Genomic DNA, 16,676 nt, shown 5'->3' with positions numbered 1-16,676 from the left:
TATAATTAATGCAATACAATTCATGCATTTTGATGATTACATCATAATAACATGATATTATTATATCATAATAGATGCATTAGTTTAAGGGTGCCACAAGACTACAATTCTTAGGTACAAATCTGAGGCATGCTGAAAATTATGTGCAAGTATTGCACTGATTTAAGTAGTTTAGGTTTGGGAGCTACTCTTAGAAGTAAACATAACTTACACATTCAGTTGTACTATAAAAGAATACAGTACACTATGCCAGTCTTCCTTAAACATACAAAATGCGATTTATTTCCAGAACTGCAAACTTCCTTTTTAAAACCAGATTATAATGAAATTGCTACAGGATATTTTTGTTTCCAAAGAAATATTAATACAAGAAAATGTTTTATAAAATTATACACACACACACACACATAAAATTTCAAATTATGAAACAGAAATGGATTAACACTACTTTACAGAAGCAAATGTGAACACTATAATTCTATAGTGTTTGTGTAATCCCAGAATTAATATCATATTTCTTATTATGCTCATATAGTTTTTTAAGTCACCTCTAGTGCTGGTCTGGTCCCATGTATTAAAACTGTATGTATTACTTACATTGTGAAGGATATAATGAAAGGGTAAATAAATTACATCTTAAACATTACTGTTGTTCTGTCATTTAATTACAGTTAGAGGCATCCTGAATTTACCATGTTAGATTATTCAATATTTACTGGAGAAAATTAATGTCAATAAATTAAAATATACAGACTGAGAAACCTATGGAAGAAATAACTTCATGCAGATAAAGGTAAAGACTGATGGTAGTACTATCATACAGAATGCATAATTCAATATTCAATGCTGAGCAGAAAAACCTGGAACAGATCTTTACGAATGGAGCAGCCTTCTCCAACCTGTGTAATCCAGTGGTGTTAATCCACAACTCCTATCATTGCTGGCATAACCGGGTAGGCTATTATGGGAATTGTAATCCAACAAATCCAGAATCGCAGAAAAAGTGGGAGTAGAAAATGTAACAATGTATTTCCACAGCTTCCTGCAGAGACATTCCCGTTTTAACTACAGAAATTCGAGATAACTATTAAGTTAAATATGGGGCTCTCCAGACCGCTCCAAAGGGACGGGCTGGAGGCGCCCAGTTTCCCTCCGGAGGGACGCAGCAGCAGCCAAACTGCACGGTGTCCCTCCAGACCAAAAAGAACCTGGAAAAACTTTTTGGCATGCGGAAACAATGTCATCAGTGCACCATTGGCGCACTGTGATGCGTCCACGATGCAAGCGCGGTGCCTGGAGGTGTGGACATGGCACAGCGTTTGCGTTGTGCATGTACGCCATGTATGCATGGTGCCACGTAAAGATGGTGCCATCCATACTTGTTAGGGTTCTGGAGCATGCAGATGCTGCGTGCTCCGGAACCCTAAACTTGGCCCGAGGACGGCGCTTACCGCCCATCTGTCTAGGGCCTATATCAGTTCAGTGGTTCTGAGCTTTTCACTCTCCAGAGGTTTGGGATTTTGACTCACAGAAACCCTGACCATTGGTGAAGAGAGCATGGAGGGGGCAGAGAAGTGCCAAGCACTTCTCCTCTCCACCAGGGATGCAAAAGAGAATGGCTGCAGCTAAAGATTTGAGTTCAAAAGATTAAGGGACGACAGGTACCTTTGTATATCTTGATGGCATATTATGGTACATCGTCCTGCTTCTTAATCTATTTGAGATGAAAGTGACAAGAGCTCAATCCTGTATCTAATCTGGCAACCCAAGACAACCTTCTTCATCCTGGAATCGGCACAGACTCTAACAGGCCCATGGTGTCAATGGAGAAAACACTGAGCTTGAACACCACTGTTGGAAGAGAAACACCAAAATCCAAAATGTCAGATGCCGCCCTCCCAGAGCTTGCAACTCTTGCCTGGATTGGAGGCTGCAATTCCTAAATTTATCAGTCTCATCATGGTCTTAACAATCCACAGAACTGGTGCATATATACATCCATATATATAGAGAAAGATAAGGTACAAATACATATATATATATATATATATATATAAATATAGGTACATACATTTTGAAACAAAGGCATGAAAAAGGAACATATCTCATCCTGTAAAACAACAAAAACAAAGAAACAGGGCATGGGCCATATCTGGATTGGGAAGTGGAGGAAACCCATGGATGAAGATGTGATAGATGGGTATATCTCTCTCACCAACAGAGAATTATACTTTATGCATCCAATGAAGTGTACTCTAATCCATTAAAGCTTACGGCAGAGTAGACTGATATACCTTTAACAGTCTATAAGACTCTTGGGCCCTATCTGCTCAGGCCACAGGCCCAGGGTCTGTCCTAGAACATTGTGATTTGGTACTATCCCCAGATCCACCACAATAGTTGTTGCTTGTATTTCACCAAACCTGGTGTGGCAGCGCAGTGTTGTTCACATGAACCAGTCAGGCATCGACAGAGTTGGCCATTCCCCTGTGCAGGAGTTCTGTGAGAAGGTCATCTGTTGCACCATCACTTCTCCTGAAAGTGGGCTTGACTGTGTGACCAATGGGAAGAAAGGGTAGAGAGAGCCTCCGATCACATATCTAAGGTCTCTGGAGGCTCCAGCCATTTGAGGGTCCTTCTACCCTTGTTGATCACATGGGTGAGCCAGAAGTGATGGCACACCAGGCAGGAACACTCCAGAGCAGTGGCAGCTCTGGAGACACATGGAAGGGAGATGGCACAGTGCCTGGCGTGTGAAAAGTGGGCCAACCCAATTCAGCTGTTTGTATGCTACAAAACCACATGCCATTAGTTGGGGAAACACTGGGGCTTCTTGCAGCTTTGCCAACTCTGGGGGCAAAGTCAGGTTAATGAGAAATAGCTGCAGCTTTTCACCAGACGTTGCCATGCATCATGTGACAGGCAGCACCGGCATCAAGGTGGGAACGGGGTCTTTCGCCCAGGCAGACCTGGCTTTGGTTGTTTCTGCCATAAAAGAGATTTCAGATTGTGAGATCGATGTACAAACAAATTTTGTTGCTGACTTCAAAGGTTTCTAGCCACTTATACAGCTGTAATTCATTTTTGAAAAATAAACTATGACTGATGACTATGGAGAGAAAAAAAATGATTCTTACTTCCATTCTATGCTTTTGTTCCTCAGCTCTACTTAAACTTTAAATTTTCATAGGTAAGTAGGAACTGTAGGTAGGACAACAGTGCAGACATGCAGAACAGAAGCAGCAGTATGAAAGTGGGAGTCCAAGAAACATAGGACTAAATAATAATAATAAAAGAGACTGAGCCTGTTAAAGCTGCTTTCTGGGTATCTTAAGAGTACAGTGTTTATACACTTCATGCTCCCAAGATGCCCAGAAGCCGGCTGCCCAGACATGGGCAGCTTCAAGATGCTCCGGCGGCATGGCTCTTTCCTGGCCCAAATAGGAGCGGATCTTTTCCACTCCTATTTGGGCCGGGTTCAGGATGGATTGGGGCTGAAGTGTGTTTGCCATGGTCCCATGCGTCTTCGACAGGAGTGGCTTTAAGCCACCTTCATAAGCTGTCTGTTTTGGCCGTCAGTTAAGAAGAATGAGATGTTTGGCTTGTTAGCGCACTTGAAGCCAAGTTGCATAATTTCGAATGACTATAGAAGAACTGTCAACAATTCATAAGGAATCTCCTTTTTTATATAGTAGCTAAGATAGAGGAAGCACTGGATAGAACTATTTCCATCCTTCTGTTGAGAAAAACAAATAGTTCTTAAAGAACTCATTTCCAAATTTCTGAATCTGGCCTTTTTTTCTTCTCAGATCTGAAATACTTGTTAAGTCAATATCCATCATTAACATGATTTCATAGAATCATAGAGTTGGAAGAGACCACTAGGGCCATCCAGTCCAACTCCCTGCCATGCAGGAAATCCAAATCAAAGCATCCCCAACAGATGGCCATCCAGCCTCTGCTTAAAGACCTCCAAGGAAGGAGACTCCACTACACTCCAAGGGAGTGAGTTCCACTGTCGAACAGCCCTTACTGTTAGGAAGTTCTTCCTAATGTTAAGGTGGAATCTCTTTTCCTGTAGCTTGCATCCATTGTTCCGGGTCCTGTTCTCTGGAGCAGCAGAAAACAAGCTTGCTCCCTCTTCAATATGACATCCTTTCAAATATTTAAACAGGGCTATCATATCACCTCTTAACCTTCTCTTCTCCAGGCTAAACATCCCCAGCTCCCTGAGTCGTTCCTCATAGGGCAAGGTTTCACCATTTTAGTCGCCCTCCTTTGGACACGCTCCAGTTTCTCAATGTCCTTTTTGAATTGTGGTGCCCAGAACTGGACACAATATTCCAGGTGGGGCCTGACCAAAGCAGAGTACAATGGCACAATTACTTCTCTTGATCTAGACACTATACTTTTATTGATGCAGCCTAAAATTGCATTGGCCTTTTTAGCTGCAGCATCGCACTGTTGACTCATGTTCAATTTATCGTCTACTTGGACTCCTAGATCCCTTTCACGTGTACTTTCATTCAGCCATGTGTCTCCCATTCTATATCTGTGTATTTCATTTTTCCGCCCTAAGTGCAGTACCTTGCATTTCTCTGTGTTGAATTTCATTTTGTTAGCTTTGGCCCAGCTTTCTAGTCTATTTGATAAGTAACTTCTCATTACAGCTCAGCTGTTGCCCATTTTGAGACCTGTTTATCACCAAACATACATAAAGCCAGTCAATAGTAGTCCGTAATACATTCCTGTTCATTTAAATAAATTTATGATGATGTTAGTCACAAGCCTGCATTTTGAATAGCAACAACAATTTCCCCCTTTGTCTGATGAAGAAGCTAGTGGAGCTTCGAAAACTTGTAACATATATTTTGTGCACTTTGGTTGGCCAATAAAGGTATCACTGGCTTTTGAATTTACTGCCTTGTGTGATAAAGCCCATAACCTGAGGTGGGACTCAGAATAGTGGGTGAAAAGTAGAGCAAAGCAGGTTTGGGCTAATGTAGATATTTTTCTAACAGCACAGGCTATTTGACAGTGCTTTTTTTCCTCACTGGAGGCATTCTACCAGAGGCTGGACAGCCATCTGCCAGGGATGCTGTGGTGCATCTCCCACTGTCAATCTTCTAACCCCCTTCTATCTTTTAAATCATTCTATGGGCCCAAACAGACAGGCCAAAATAAAGCTGCTTCAGGTCACTTTGGAGGTATGCTGTGTAAATGATGCATGCGTCCTACAAGGCCAGAAGCCACGCCAAACCCATGCTCCAGTCCTAAGGACTGGAGCGCAACTTTGGCACAACTTCTGGCCTCTTAAGACGTGTGTGTTATTTAAACAGCATACCTTCAAAGTGACCCGAAGCAGCTTTATTTTGGCCTGTCTGTACGGGCCCCAAATTTTTCTTTTTAACAGTACTTTATCCCTGAATCATTGAAGTATTTTATTTCTGAAAGAACAAGTTTTTTCCCCTGCTCTCTCTATTTCATGTGCCTCTCTCTGTGGCCATTATTATTTATGAATGAGTCCTTTGTATTTTCGGAATCCTGTTGGGTACTTGCTCCCCTCTTCGCATTCTGCAAACATTAGTTTGCAGGGAGAGGCAACACAGACAAGTCCCACTGCATTGTTGGACACTGGATTCAAAGCAAAAGTTCTGTCAAAGCTCTTAAGAGGTTGTTTATATGTCTCATCTTGCCCTCATTCTACTTAACAAAAATATGGCACAATTCACAATTTTATAACACAATCCAACAATTTAATCACTGAGGTCAAATTTCAATTACTGCTTTGGATCAATTCAAGTGCATAGTTGCTTACATTTCAAGGCTATTGTGATTGTGGTTGTACTTGTTACTTTTATAGTTTAATGTACTTATTTCTTCTATATCTCCAACAGGCACTTCAGTCAAGGTTGCCATCATATGCTCATTTACAATTAACTAATTAGTGACAATAAAACAATGGAACCAATCTAATTGGTTGTCAGGTTTCCTTTTTTAAACATTTTACTTGAGTGTTTACCAAGACAATGAATTATATCACAAGTGGGCTTTGTTTGTTCTAGCAGATATTGAAGATAAAAATGAAATGAAGAAATAGTTTTCATAGTAAATTGTGAATATTGGTTGGACCCAATAAGGTCCTAGTTCATCCAATTTTAAACATAGTGGGAATATTATAGTGATTTGTTTGGAGTACTCTTTACTAAAGAAATGCCTCCCAACTTCAAAGAACCATAAAAACCTGTTGTTTTCTAGAGATAAATATTTCATACAAATACCAACACAACAACAAAAAACAACTCAGCTGTTCTGCTTCATAAAATTAACCTAAATCTCAAGATGTCCAAAAGGTAACATTAGCCATTTGAATCACATACACCTAATGTTTCCGTTAATCAAATGGCATCGCTTTTTCTTGTCGGGTCAGAATCCTTCAACTTTCCCAAAGGAAGATTTCATTCACTGTGATGCTGATTTAAAAGTAATAGTTTTAGAGATCAGAATGTGGCCTGAGACTAAAAATGGTTTGAAATAGGCATTGCTTCAACAGCCTTCTCTAACTTGGCACCCTCTGGATATGTTGGGGTATGGCTAGTACCAACTAACATCCATTAGCCCCAATGGGAATTGCAGTTCCACACATCTAGAGGGCAACAGGATGGAGATGGGTGGCAAGAAAAGCGTTTATTTTGACCCAACATTCCTTATGTAAAACTCTTCGAACCACTTTCAACTCTTTGTTGGTATATGTGTTGCACATGTGTTTGAGGCTTCTTTTCTGCTGGGAAAGAAACTACTGTATCAATAAACTACAGAGTCACAGAATTGTACAATTTGAAGAAGTCTTGGAGGTCATTTACCTCATCCTCCCCATTTCAGCTCCAGGTCATTTTGTGCTTTCTTCACACCTCACAATGTTCCTCTCAAGATCTGAGCTGTTTGCAATCACTGCCGTTTTCAACTTTGCTGAACAAGGATTCTGCTAAAAGCAAAAACAGAACGGCCAAAAGAGAGACAGGGAAGTTGTGACTTCCCAGATGTTTCACTTCATTTCCATGAAACCCAGCCAGCAAGACCAAAGTTGCCAAAGCCTAGTGCACTCACAAGCATCTCACCATGTGGCAAATCTTAAAAGTAATGGTGCAAAGCATATCCTTTCTTTTGTGAAATATCTACTCAAAAGTCAGGAGGTTGCCCCAAGGCCAGTGGAACATACAGTAAGTGCATTTCCAGAGGAGATAGCATACAATTGTTTCAGCTCTGTCACATACCTTCAACTGCTATTTCCACTGACTTGTTCTGATGTAGACTGGTATGCTCCATTCAAACCCCTAGATTACTTCTAGAGAGGGAGGGTGGCTCCATGTAATCTATGATTTCACTATGCTAGAAAGTTTAATGATAACTAAGGAAAAATGGAACCCATTCCTGATAATAAAGCTTATTAAGAAAAAGAGAAGAGATAAGGAGTCATTTGCTGCCCATGGTGGTGCAAGATTTGGGTGAATTATATCAGGAATGCCATCCATTGTAACCATCGCTTCCTGGGTTTCCTTTCAGCTACCTTTGTTGCATTCTAACTAGAAGATATTTCAGTGAAAGCTGATGAACAACAGCAGGAATGAATTCTACATTTCTTAGCAGCCTCACATTGTGTGTCTTGGCAGAAAATAATGGCAAGCATGGCCCCAAAAAGTTACTTATTTTCATGCTATGGAAGTAAATGCATTTGCAGTACTGTATCTGGAAAATTATGATGATCTTGGTAATAACAATATCCATCCAACCCAACTTTATTTTTTACTTTGCACCAGTTTTATGAGCAAATTATTTGTTTCAGAACTGTCTGCTTTTATAATCTAAGAATGACCTTCTGCTCATCTGGGAAGATCTGGAGTAGAAACACCAGACTCTAACATTTCTACTCTTCTTTTTTTTGCTGCAGTTTGATATAGGTAGTAAAAATTAATAGCTAGAGAACAGGGGAAGGAAAAAGGAATGAGCTGGAAGATGCTGATTCAATAGAGTTTTATCATTCTAGCTGTAATTAAGTGGTATTCAGATGAACCCACAAAGCTCTCATAGGATTTTAAATATAAGGGAAAACACCATCAAAACTCCAGAAACTAGAAAGGCTTGTCAATCTGTTGACAAATCAAAGAGTACTGTATATGGAGCCTGCCCCACACTTTTTCAATTCTAGGCCAAGTGCTTTGGAAAATTGCTGCTTCAGAAATGACCTGTTTGATCAGAAGAGGGACCCTTACAAAAGATCTCTTGCTGACTATAAATTCAATGCAGTTGTATTTTTTCTTCTCATGGCCATCTTTTGCGTAAAACAGAATATAATCCAAAGGAGGCTTAAAGTACATAGTGCTAGTAGTCATAATGATCCCAAAAGTCAAAGGTCACCACTCTGAGGTTCCAGGTTCCGCGGCTCTCTCTGATGGTTCTGAGACAGCCTTGGAAATCGGGTTGTCCCTCGTGGGCGACTGCTACTGTCCCTTGTAGATTCTCCCATGGGCTGGAAGTCACTAGAAAACAAAAGAAGAAACCTACAAGTTCATGACGATATATTAAAATGATCCTATTATTATTATTATTATTATTATTATTATTATTATTATTATTAAAATTATTATTATACTTTATTTATATAGCGTTGTAGATCCTGCATTTTTGCCCTTCCATGTGGGAAAAGCAAGTATTGTAACATAATAGTAACATAGCAATATATGCTAGAACTTATCACTTGTACAATAATCAGGGAATGAATTATTTTCACACTTATATTATACAATCCAATAAAACGCAAAATGCCATAGTCTGTAGTACTAGGGCAATATTTTATAAGCCAAAGTGAGACAAGTGTGAAGCAATCCAGTTGGCCCTCCTTATCCACGAATTTTTTAATCCACGGATTCAAGCATCAGTGGCTTGAACATATTCCAAAAAAGTTTAAATTCCAAATAGTAAACCTTGATTTTCCATTTTATATAAAGGACACCATTTTACTATGCCATTGTATTTAATGGGATTCTAGCATTCATGGATTTCGTTATCCACGTGTGTGTGTGTGTGTGTGTGTGTGTGTCCTTGGAACCAAATCCCAGTGGATAACAAGGGCCCACTGTATAATCTCTGTCTGTCTATATAGATCAGTATAGACATAGTGTCAGGGTCCCCTTTTTGGGTCCCTCTGCCATGATATTATGTTAGTGTATGGAATATTAGGGTACAGATAGTACCATGCAGGTGTTGATAGATCTCAGGACTTGGGAATATGGGGAAGGAGGTGAAAACAGCTAATACATTCCTTTTAGGAGCCTTGGAATTAGTTCTGTACCATAATAGAGTAATTGAAAAACAACATTGCAGAAAGAATAATGTGCATTTCACCACAAGGCTATTTAGGCATGGTGCACAAACTAACATGCTACCGTATCCAGAAGCTATGGATCTTGCATGACAAGAACTAGGAGGGGATATAGTGATGTAGTAATAGGTTGATATAGTAATCAATCAATCAATCAATGTTTATTGATTAACCCTTAGGCCATATCAAAATAACACAAAAGCAGATAAAACACACTATAAAATTCTATAGAAGTTCTAGAGCTGATATAGTGAAATAGAAGTAATTTGATGTGGAGAAATGGCGCTATGGTTAACCAGATCAAATAATTTAACATTCCTTTTTGTCAGCCAGATGCCTAAATACTTTACTTTGTTCTGTATTTGACAATTTGTGAAGCTAATCAGCTGTGAGTCTTCCTTCTTACACAAATTCTTTGTTAGTAAACCTGTTTTCTCTCTATTAATTTTGAATCCTGAAATTTTTCCAAATTCCTCCGTTATCTGGAATAATCCGCAAATCCTAAGGGATGAATATACACACACACACGTGTGTGTAAAATCATATGGAAAAGAGGGGAAGAAAATTTCAGGAACAATTCAGCTTACACAATTTGATTCCCAAAATAAAACGCATATTCAGCAATTCACAGAAACATAAGATATGCTCATTCTACCTCGGTACAGCTGTAAATGTGATCTGTACTCTGGATTTAAGAGGCTACTTGTAATGTACAAAACAGGAATAAGTACAGTATCATCACAAATGTTAAATCATGTGCTTGCAGTGACAACACACGTATTATAGAACATATGCGCAATGCTAGGCTCAACTGAAGGTGAGGGACAATACAAATGACATTCATTAGATAGTTATACAATCTGGCAGAGCAAAGTGTTATGATTAGAGAGACCCGGTTTATAATCTCTGCAGATTTCTGGGGGATTTACAGCTATGTTTTCTGACTCCCAATTAAGCATCAGCAAAAACTCAGAAGCTTTCTACCTCTATATTACGTAGTTGAAAAAACCAGCTGGAAGGAGGTTTTTTTTTTTTTACCTAGTTCAGTACTGGGCTGAACACATGGCTAGAGGTAGACTAGTCCCTAACTCTTAACACGTATCTGCAAACCTGTGCACCTGGGCTCTGCTTAGCGAAATTTGGAATTCCAGTTTAAAACAAAACCAGTCCTTCAAGGCCGAATCTGTCCATGTCTGATTTAAGATGTACTGCAATTTACATATACTTTCAAAATCTCTGACATGAAAAAGCTTGTAGACGAAATACTGGTACAACATCCCCATTTTTATGTATTTTTATTACCAGAGAAGATGAAATGTGTATCGCAATAATGGCTCTTATTTTATTGCTGAAAGTAAAGTACAGAGCAGTTGTCAATTGCAGATGGAGCAGCAGGCATTCCATTATCCTGGAGTAATGTAGCGGAGTTTTAAAACTTGAAAATATCAAAGTGGAAATGAGTTTCATCACAGAGCATCACACTTTGTTGTTGGCATGCACAAGCATAAGTCATCGCAAGTATGATTGCATCTTTTTGTTCATGTGATCTTATGGCACAGTTTGACTATCGAGCTCATTAATTCTCCAGCTTAACAGTCATACAAGCCGGGAATGCAAAGAAAAGAGAAAAGGCCAAAAGCTAATATTGTGTTAAGTAATTTAATTCTGTAGGTAACATTTTAGCCTTGTAAAATTGCATACAATGCTCTGGGGAAATGAAGACAAGAGACAGTTTTTACAAATCTATTTTGGAAAGATGTCTTGCTTATAGCTTTCCAACAGAGTTATAATAGGAAGAATTATTGAACAATTAAAATATTTGGCTTTCCCACTTCCCCTTTTTGGCTTTCTTATTGTTGACAAGACGGTAAAAGTCATTTCTGGAAACCTGAAATTATGGGTACCAAAAAATGATGAAATAATTCTGATTTTTGCTAATTCATTCCAAACAAACAGGACCAAAAGAGTATACATTTTGTCATATTTCTTTTCGCCACTTAGGCCAAATTAAAGATGGTATCTGAGATGAAAATGCTAATCCTGAACACAATTCCCAAACCATAAAAAGCACCTCAATAGTTCTATTATCAGATGTGTCCTCAAAGCACAGGAATGACACAGAATTCTCTAAACAGGGAATATTATGAATATATAGCAACAAATATGTGCACAGTACAGTAGGTCCTTGGTATCCACTGGCGTTTGGTTGCAGGACCCACTATGGATACCAAAAACTGTGGATGCTCAAGTCCCATTAAATACAATGGCATAATAAAAGTGTCCCTTAAATAAAATGACAAAATCAAGGTTTGGTATATATTTTAATATTATTTTCAAGCCTTGGATACTTGAATCTATGGATAAAAAATTCATGGATATGGAGATCTGACTGTAGTTGTATTGGGGAATGGCAAATATTAAACAGCATATGCAAAACAGACACAGTTGCTTTAGAATGGTGGGAGATACTAACTCAAGACAGTTTGAGATCTTGGTTAAAGCAGACCTCACTCACACAACAACTACCTTTGAATTCCTTTTTAAAACAGGCAGGAAAAATAAGAATCATATCAGCAAACTCCCTTAAATGATGGATGGGAGTTTCCTATAAGGAAAATATTAAAGGCACAATTTCAGACTGTTCCAATGAGGAAGAAAAATGGGAAGTGCCTAAAGAAACCAGGATGGATGTCTAAAGAAATTTCAGCTGAGCTAAGATTGAAAAGGGACATGTATAAGAAATGGGGGAAAGGGGAAATCAGCAGAAAAGAATAGCCAGCTGATGTAGAAAGTCAGAAAAGCTAAAGCACAGAATCTGACCACACCACTGGCTTGTACAATGGGTCTAATGCCCATAGGCAGTCTGTATCTCACCTTCGTTTGAAAGGACAGATCCACCAAAATGGGGTATTGGTGGGTATAAGCTGTGCTTTGCCATTACTTTTCTTCCGTCCCAAACATATATGCATACGTACATGGACACACCACCAGGAACCACCAGTTGTCTCCCTTGTGCTGTCCAGCTGCCAGCCCATTTGATGCTCCACACAACTGACCACCCACTCAATTGTGTGTGCAGCCATCCATATGGTGCATCAGTGCACTCAGTGACACATTGGACCAGCACAAACATGGAGGCTTCCATATAAGCTCCCTTTCCCCCTGGTCTCTGTTGGACCAGTAAGTTTGTAAATGTTAAGATTAAATCCATTGTATAACTGATGACACCCCATGTTGGTCATTATTTCACTTCACGTGTGCACTGGGTCAATGATTCAGCTGACCACTCATGTGCACATGCATTTTGTTGAAAAAATAAGACTGAAAAGACACAAAGCAAAAATATTATATAAATAATCATTACCTGTTTCTGTTGAAAACTAACAAACTGTAGGGCTCAGTAGAGCAGAGGGTGCCATCCTGGCACGCCGCTGTTTACGTGGGATATGAGATGATAATGTCTGCCGTGTGAAGCGCCCAAACGGCGCTGTGCATGGAGAGCGTCATGAGGGCACTCCTGTAGTGCCGGCAAAAGAAGCTCCTTTTTGGGGCTTCTTTTCCTGGTGGGTTGGGGGTGTGGTGTCCGGTTGCCACGTCCCCAACCCGGCACATTCAGGGGCAGCACAGAGCCACTCTTTTTGGGCTATCTGTACAGCCCCCATGTGTATCACAAAAGTATTCAAAACAAATATGACAAAAGATACAAAATGAACAAGTGCAACAATGGCAAGCAAAATAATACAAAATAGCAAACACACCAAACAATAGAAACTACAGTCATCCCTCCGAATTTGGAGGGGACTCATTCTAGGACCCCCAGGAATTCTGAAATTCACAGATACGCGGCTACTATTGTGATTTTCCTTCCCGCCGCCACCCTCCAACACAGCCAAAGCCGCAAATTCAGAGGGATGACTGTACTTGAAGCAGGGTAAGACAAAATATAGTGCAGAAGAAAATGGCTAAGATAAAGTGAGACATAAAAGAAAGCTAGCCTTATAAAGACTCAGCAGCTGATTTAAGATAATACATTCATCCCTCCACATTCACTGGGGTTAGGGGTACAGGGCCCCCATGAATGTGGGGAAATCGCAAATAAGAAAAACAGTATGTTTTTACCTAAGAGAACCCCAAGGTGGTCCAGTGCAACTCTATAGTCAACATCTGCCAGATACTGACCATAGAATAGCACTGGAAGAGCTACAAATGCCTAGTGGAGTGTTCTGTCTAGGAATTTCTAGGTCCTTTAGTGCAACTTTTGGTTAAAGTTGGCCACAGAGTTGCACTACTAGAGGACCTAGATATTCCTAGAGAAAACATACAATATTAATAAAATCCGTGAATAATCAAATCCACAAAGGTCAAAGCTGCAAATGTGGAGGGATGAGTGTACATACAGTGGAAGGCCATTTCCACCTCAGCAGCTCACCATGAACCCTATAATGACCACAGTTCTAGATCTTGTCCTTATTTCATCACAATCAATTTGTGAGAGGGCACAGCTATGCCACTAGTGACTCTCCAGCCCCTTTCACTGTCTCCAAACTCACATGCAGTCTGCACGCTGGTGCAATAGTTCACACTTTCTGGCCCCAGAGTGTGGTTTTGTCCCAGATTTCTCCTGTTTTGTCCACGTGCTGTCATTTAAACAGGTAGGCTTTGGAAAAGGGTGGAAAACTGTGTTTTATTACCCAAGTGTGGGCAGCCGCTCAGTCTTCTCTTAGAAACTGAGCCCCAGAAATGAAAGTGTCAGCTCTATAGAACACCCAGTTGCTAATTCCATCCTCAAGCAATTCAGTGACTCAGCATTCACCATGCTGGCCATGCGCTTAGGTAGAGCACACAACTCAAAAACAGATAAAACAAGCCACACAAGTCTCTAAACATCACAGTCAAACATATACTCCAAAGACAAGCTCACTTTCTGCTCTCTACTCTATAACAGCATTACACTTCGGAGAGGCCTCTGATTTCCTTATAAAAGCTAACATGAGAAACAACATTGTTTTTAGGGGTTTTTTGTAGTTTTTGGGGGCTATGTGGCTGTGCTCTGGAAGAATTTATTCCTGACATTTTGCCTGCATCTGTGGCTGGCATCTTCAGAGGTGTTTGTTTTTGTCAATCAGGAGCAAAATGTTGCCCTGAGTGAAACTGAACCCTTTCTTTCCCACTATTAAGATAAATTATATTGTGCTCTTAAAATCACCTGATACCGCATGGCTGATGTGCACTTTCATATCTGAATATATGCCCGCTATGACTCCAAGGCCCTAGTCCAGAAAATCAAAATTATCACTACAGTACTTAAATATGAATGGCTAACTATCTTGGCTTCTTGCATGAGCCTTCATTTATCTTGGAGATTAAATTCAACAAAGAAATCACCCTTTGGAAATAGTACTACAGTAGATCTCAGAGATTGCTTATTTAGGTTCAGGGGAATTGCTGTGCTTATTTTCTACAGACTTTCTACTTTCTTGGAAAGCACCTTTCCCAATTCAGATGAGAGCAATTCATCACTGAAATACAGATGCTTCTGCTCTTTAACCCACCAACCCTTTCCACATGCTTTTCTTTGGCATTCCAAGGCCTCCTTTCATTTTATTCCGACAGCCTTTTAAAACAGAAAATTTTCAAAGAACAGGCTAGAGGGTGTTTTAAACTCCACTGTTTTTAAGAACTTTTAAAATCTTTTTAGTTGCATTTTATTCTTTTGAATTGTTTTGTTACTGTGAATAGTTTGATTCTATGTTAATGTTCACTTCTGTATGTTTTTAATTGTATTGTCCTATTAAATTGTAAGCCACCTCAAGTCCCAATTTAGAGAGAAAAGCGGGATATAAATTGCCAGCAATTTCCATTCTCTGCTTTGTTTCCACCAAAGAAACAAATGTAAATCAAATTATGGGTTCACTCTGCAATTTGTTGGGCAGAAACATGCCAGAGAACAAGGGCTATTCAACTCAACAGCTGGCAACACTGTAAACCAGCTGCTGAATGACTGCACTAAGGCTGGCTTGTCTCTCCAGCAGCATGTACACCTCTTACAGAGAGAACTCTGGCCTGTTGTATCATCTGAATGCCGCATATCTGTGAAACGCACCAGAGTCTTAGGGTAACCTCTACAGAAACCTTATGCCAGTTCCAGGTTTTAAGTTAGAGGAGGTATTGATTGAACATTAAAAGGAACTTTTTGACCGTAAGAGTGGTTCAGCAATAGAACCACTTACCTAGAGAGATGGCAGGGTCTCCTTCTTTGGATGTCTTCGGAAAGAGTCTGGACAGCTACCTGCTGGGGATGCTTTAGCTGGAGATCCTGCAGTGAGAAGGCGGTTGGGCTCTATGGCCCATGGGGTCCTTTCCAACTCTATGATTTTATTATTCAAGGTATGTATCATTTATGTTTCTGCTGCACTGAGGAATCAGTTTCTAAAAATAACACATGAAATGCAGAGTGTCAACATGACAAAATCTGAGAACTCTGCATTTTAATATAGCCAGCATGAACTTTTGTCAGGTGCTTCATAGCACATCCTTTTGCTGTTTCAAAAATACAACTTTATTCCCGGGGGAATTACCAACTTCCCAAGGTTCTGCCAATAAATGATTTATTCCTGGTGACAGAAACATTTTAAATTTCATCATGACAAAAACTAATGATCTTCAGCTGTTTCAACATATAAGCAAGGTGGCTATATGTTGTCTATGCATTAAACTGTTCATTTAAAGCACGAAGCATATAGTGAGCAACAGGTTTGGCACGTACAATACTTTATTTTAAACTGCTTCAGTTAAATTTCCTCATTATTGCTGTCTTTGTTACCAATTCCTTAAAAGGAAAGTGAATCAACAACACTTGTTAAAACAGATGTGTTGCAAGTAGTATGTTTGGCTGCCTACAATAAGCAACTGTCTTCAGAATTTAAAAGAGAAGTGAATTCATAATGGGAGTTTCTTAAAAATGAAATATTGAAAGTACAATTTCAAACAGTTCCAATGAAGATGAAAAATGGGAGATGCCTAAAGAAACCAAGATGGATGTCTAAAGAACTTTCAGCTGAGCTAAGATTCAAGTGTGTCCGGGAAAGCAGCCAAAGGGCTGATAAGACAGCTAGTTTTCAAACAAACAACCCCCTCCCAGCACAGCAAAGTCAGTGTAAGCTACACAGTCCTGGAGAGTTGCAGTAGCTTTACCAAAAGGGTTTACCAGAAGAATTGTCAGACGGTCCGAGGTTCAGGGTAACAGATAGGCAGGTAGATAAAGCAGTCCAAGGTCAAGTTTCCGGGTAGTCAAGAC

General features: G+C 39.7%; 1 protein-coding gene across 1 annotated transcript in view; it reads right to left on the bottom strand.

Moving 5' to 3' along the window:
* Nucleotides 1-253: 253 nt before the first annotated feature.
* SNX29 (sorting nexin 29) overlaps nucleotides 254-16,676 on the bottom strand; it is a 127,331-nt gene continuing 110,908 nt past the window's right edge. Inside the window, exons 11-14 of the mRNA XM_042438310.1 lie at nucleotides 8,416-8,537; nucleotides 6,864-6,985; nucleotides 4,588-4,694; nucleotides 254-2,985 (exon numbers count right to left, since the gene is read on the bottom strand). Coding sequence (XP_042294244.1) covers nucleotides 6,927-6,985; nucleotides 8,416-8,537 — 181 coding nt within the window. The 3' untranslated portion in view covers nucleotides 254-2,985; nucleotides 4,588-4,694; nucleotides 6,864-6,926. The remainder of the gene's footprint in view (nucleotides 2,986-4,587; nucleotides 4,695-6,863; nucleotides 6,986-8,415; nucleotides 8,538-16,676) is intronic.

Source organism: Sceloporus undulatus, chromosome 8, assembly GCF_019175285.1.
Source record: "Sceloporus undulatus isolate JIND9_A2432 ecotype Alabama chromosome 8, SceUnd_v1.1, whole genome shotgun sequence".
Taxonomy (NCBI): Eukaryota; Metazoa; Chordata; class Lepidosauria; order Squamata; family Phrynosomatidae; genus Sceloporus; species Sceloporus undulatus.
This window is presented reverse-complemented; position numbering and strand designations above follow the sequence as displayed.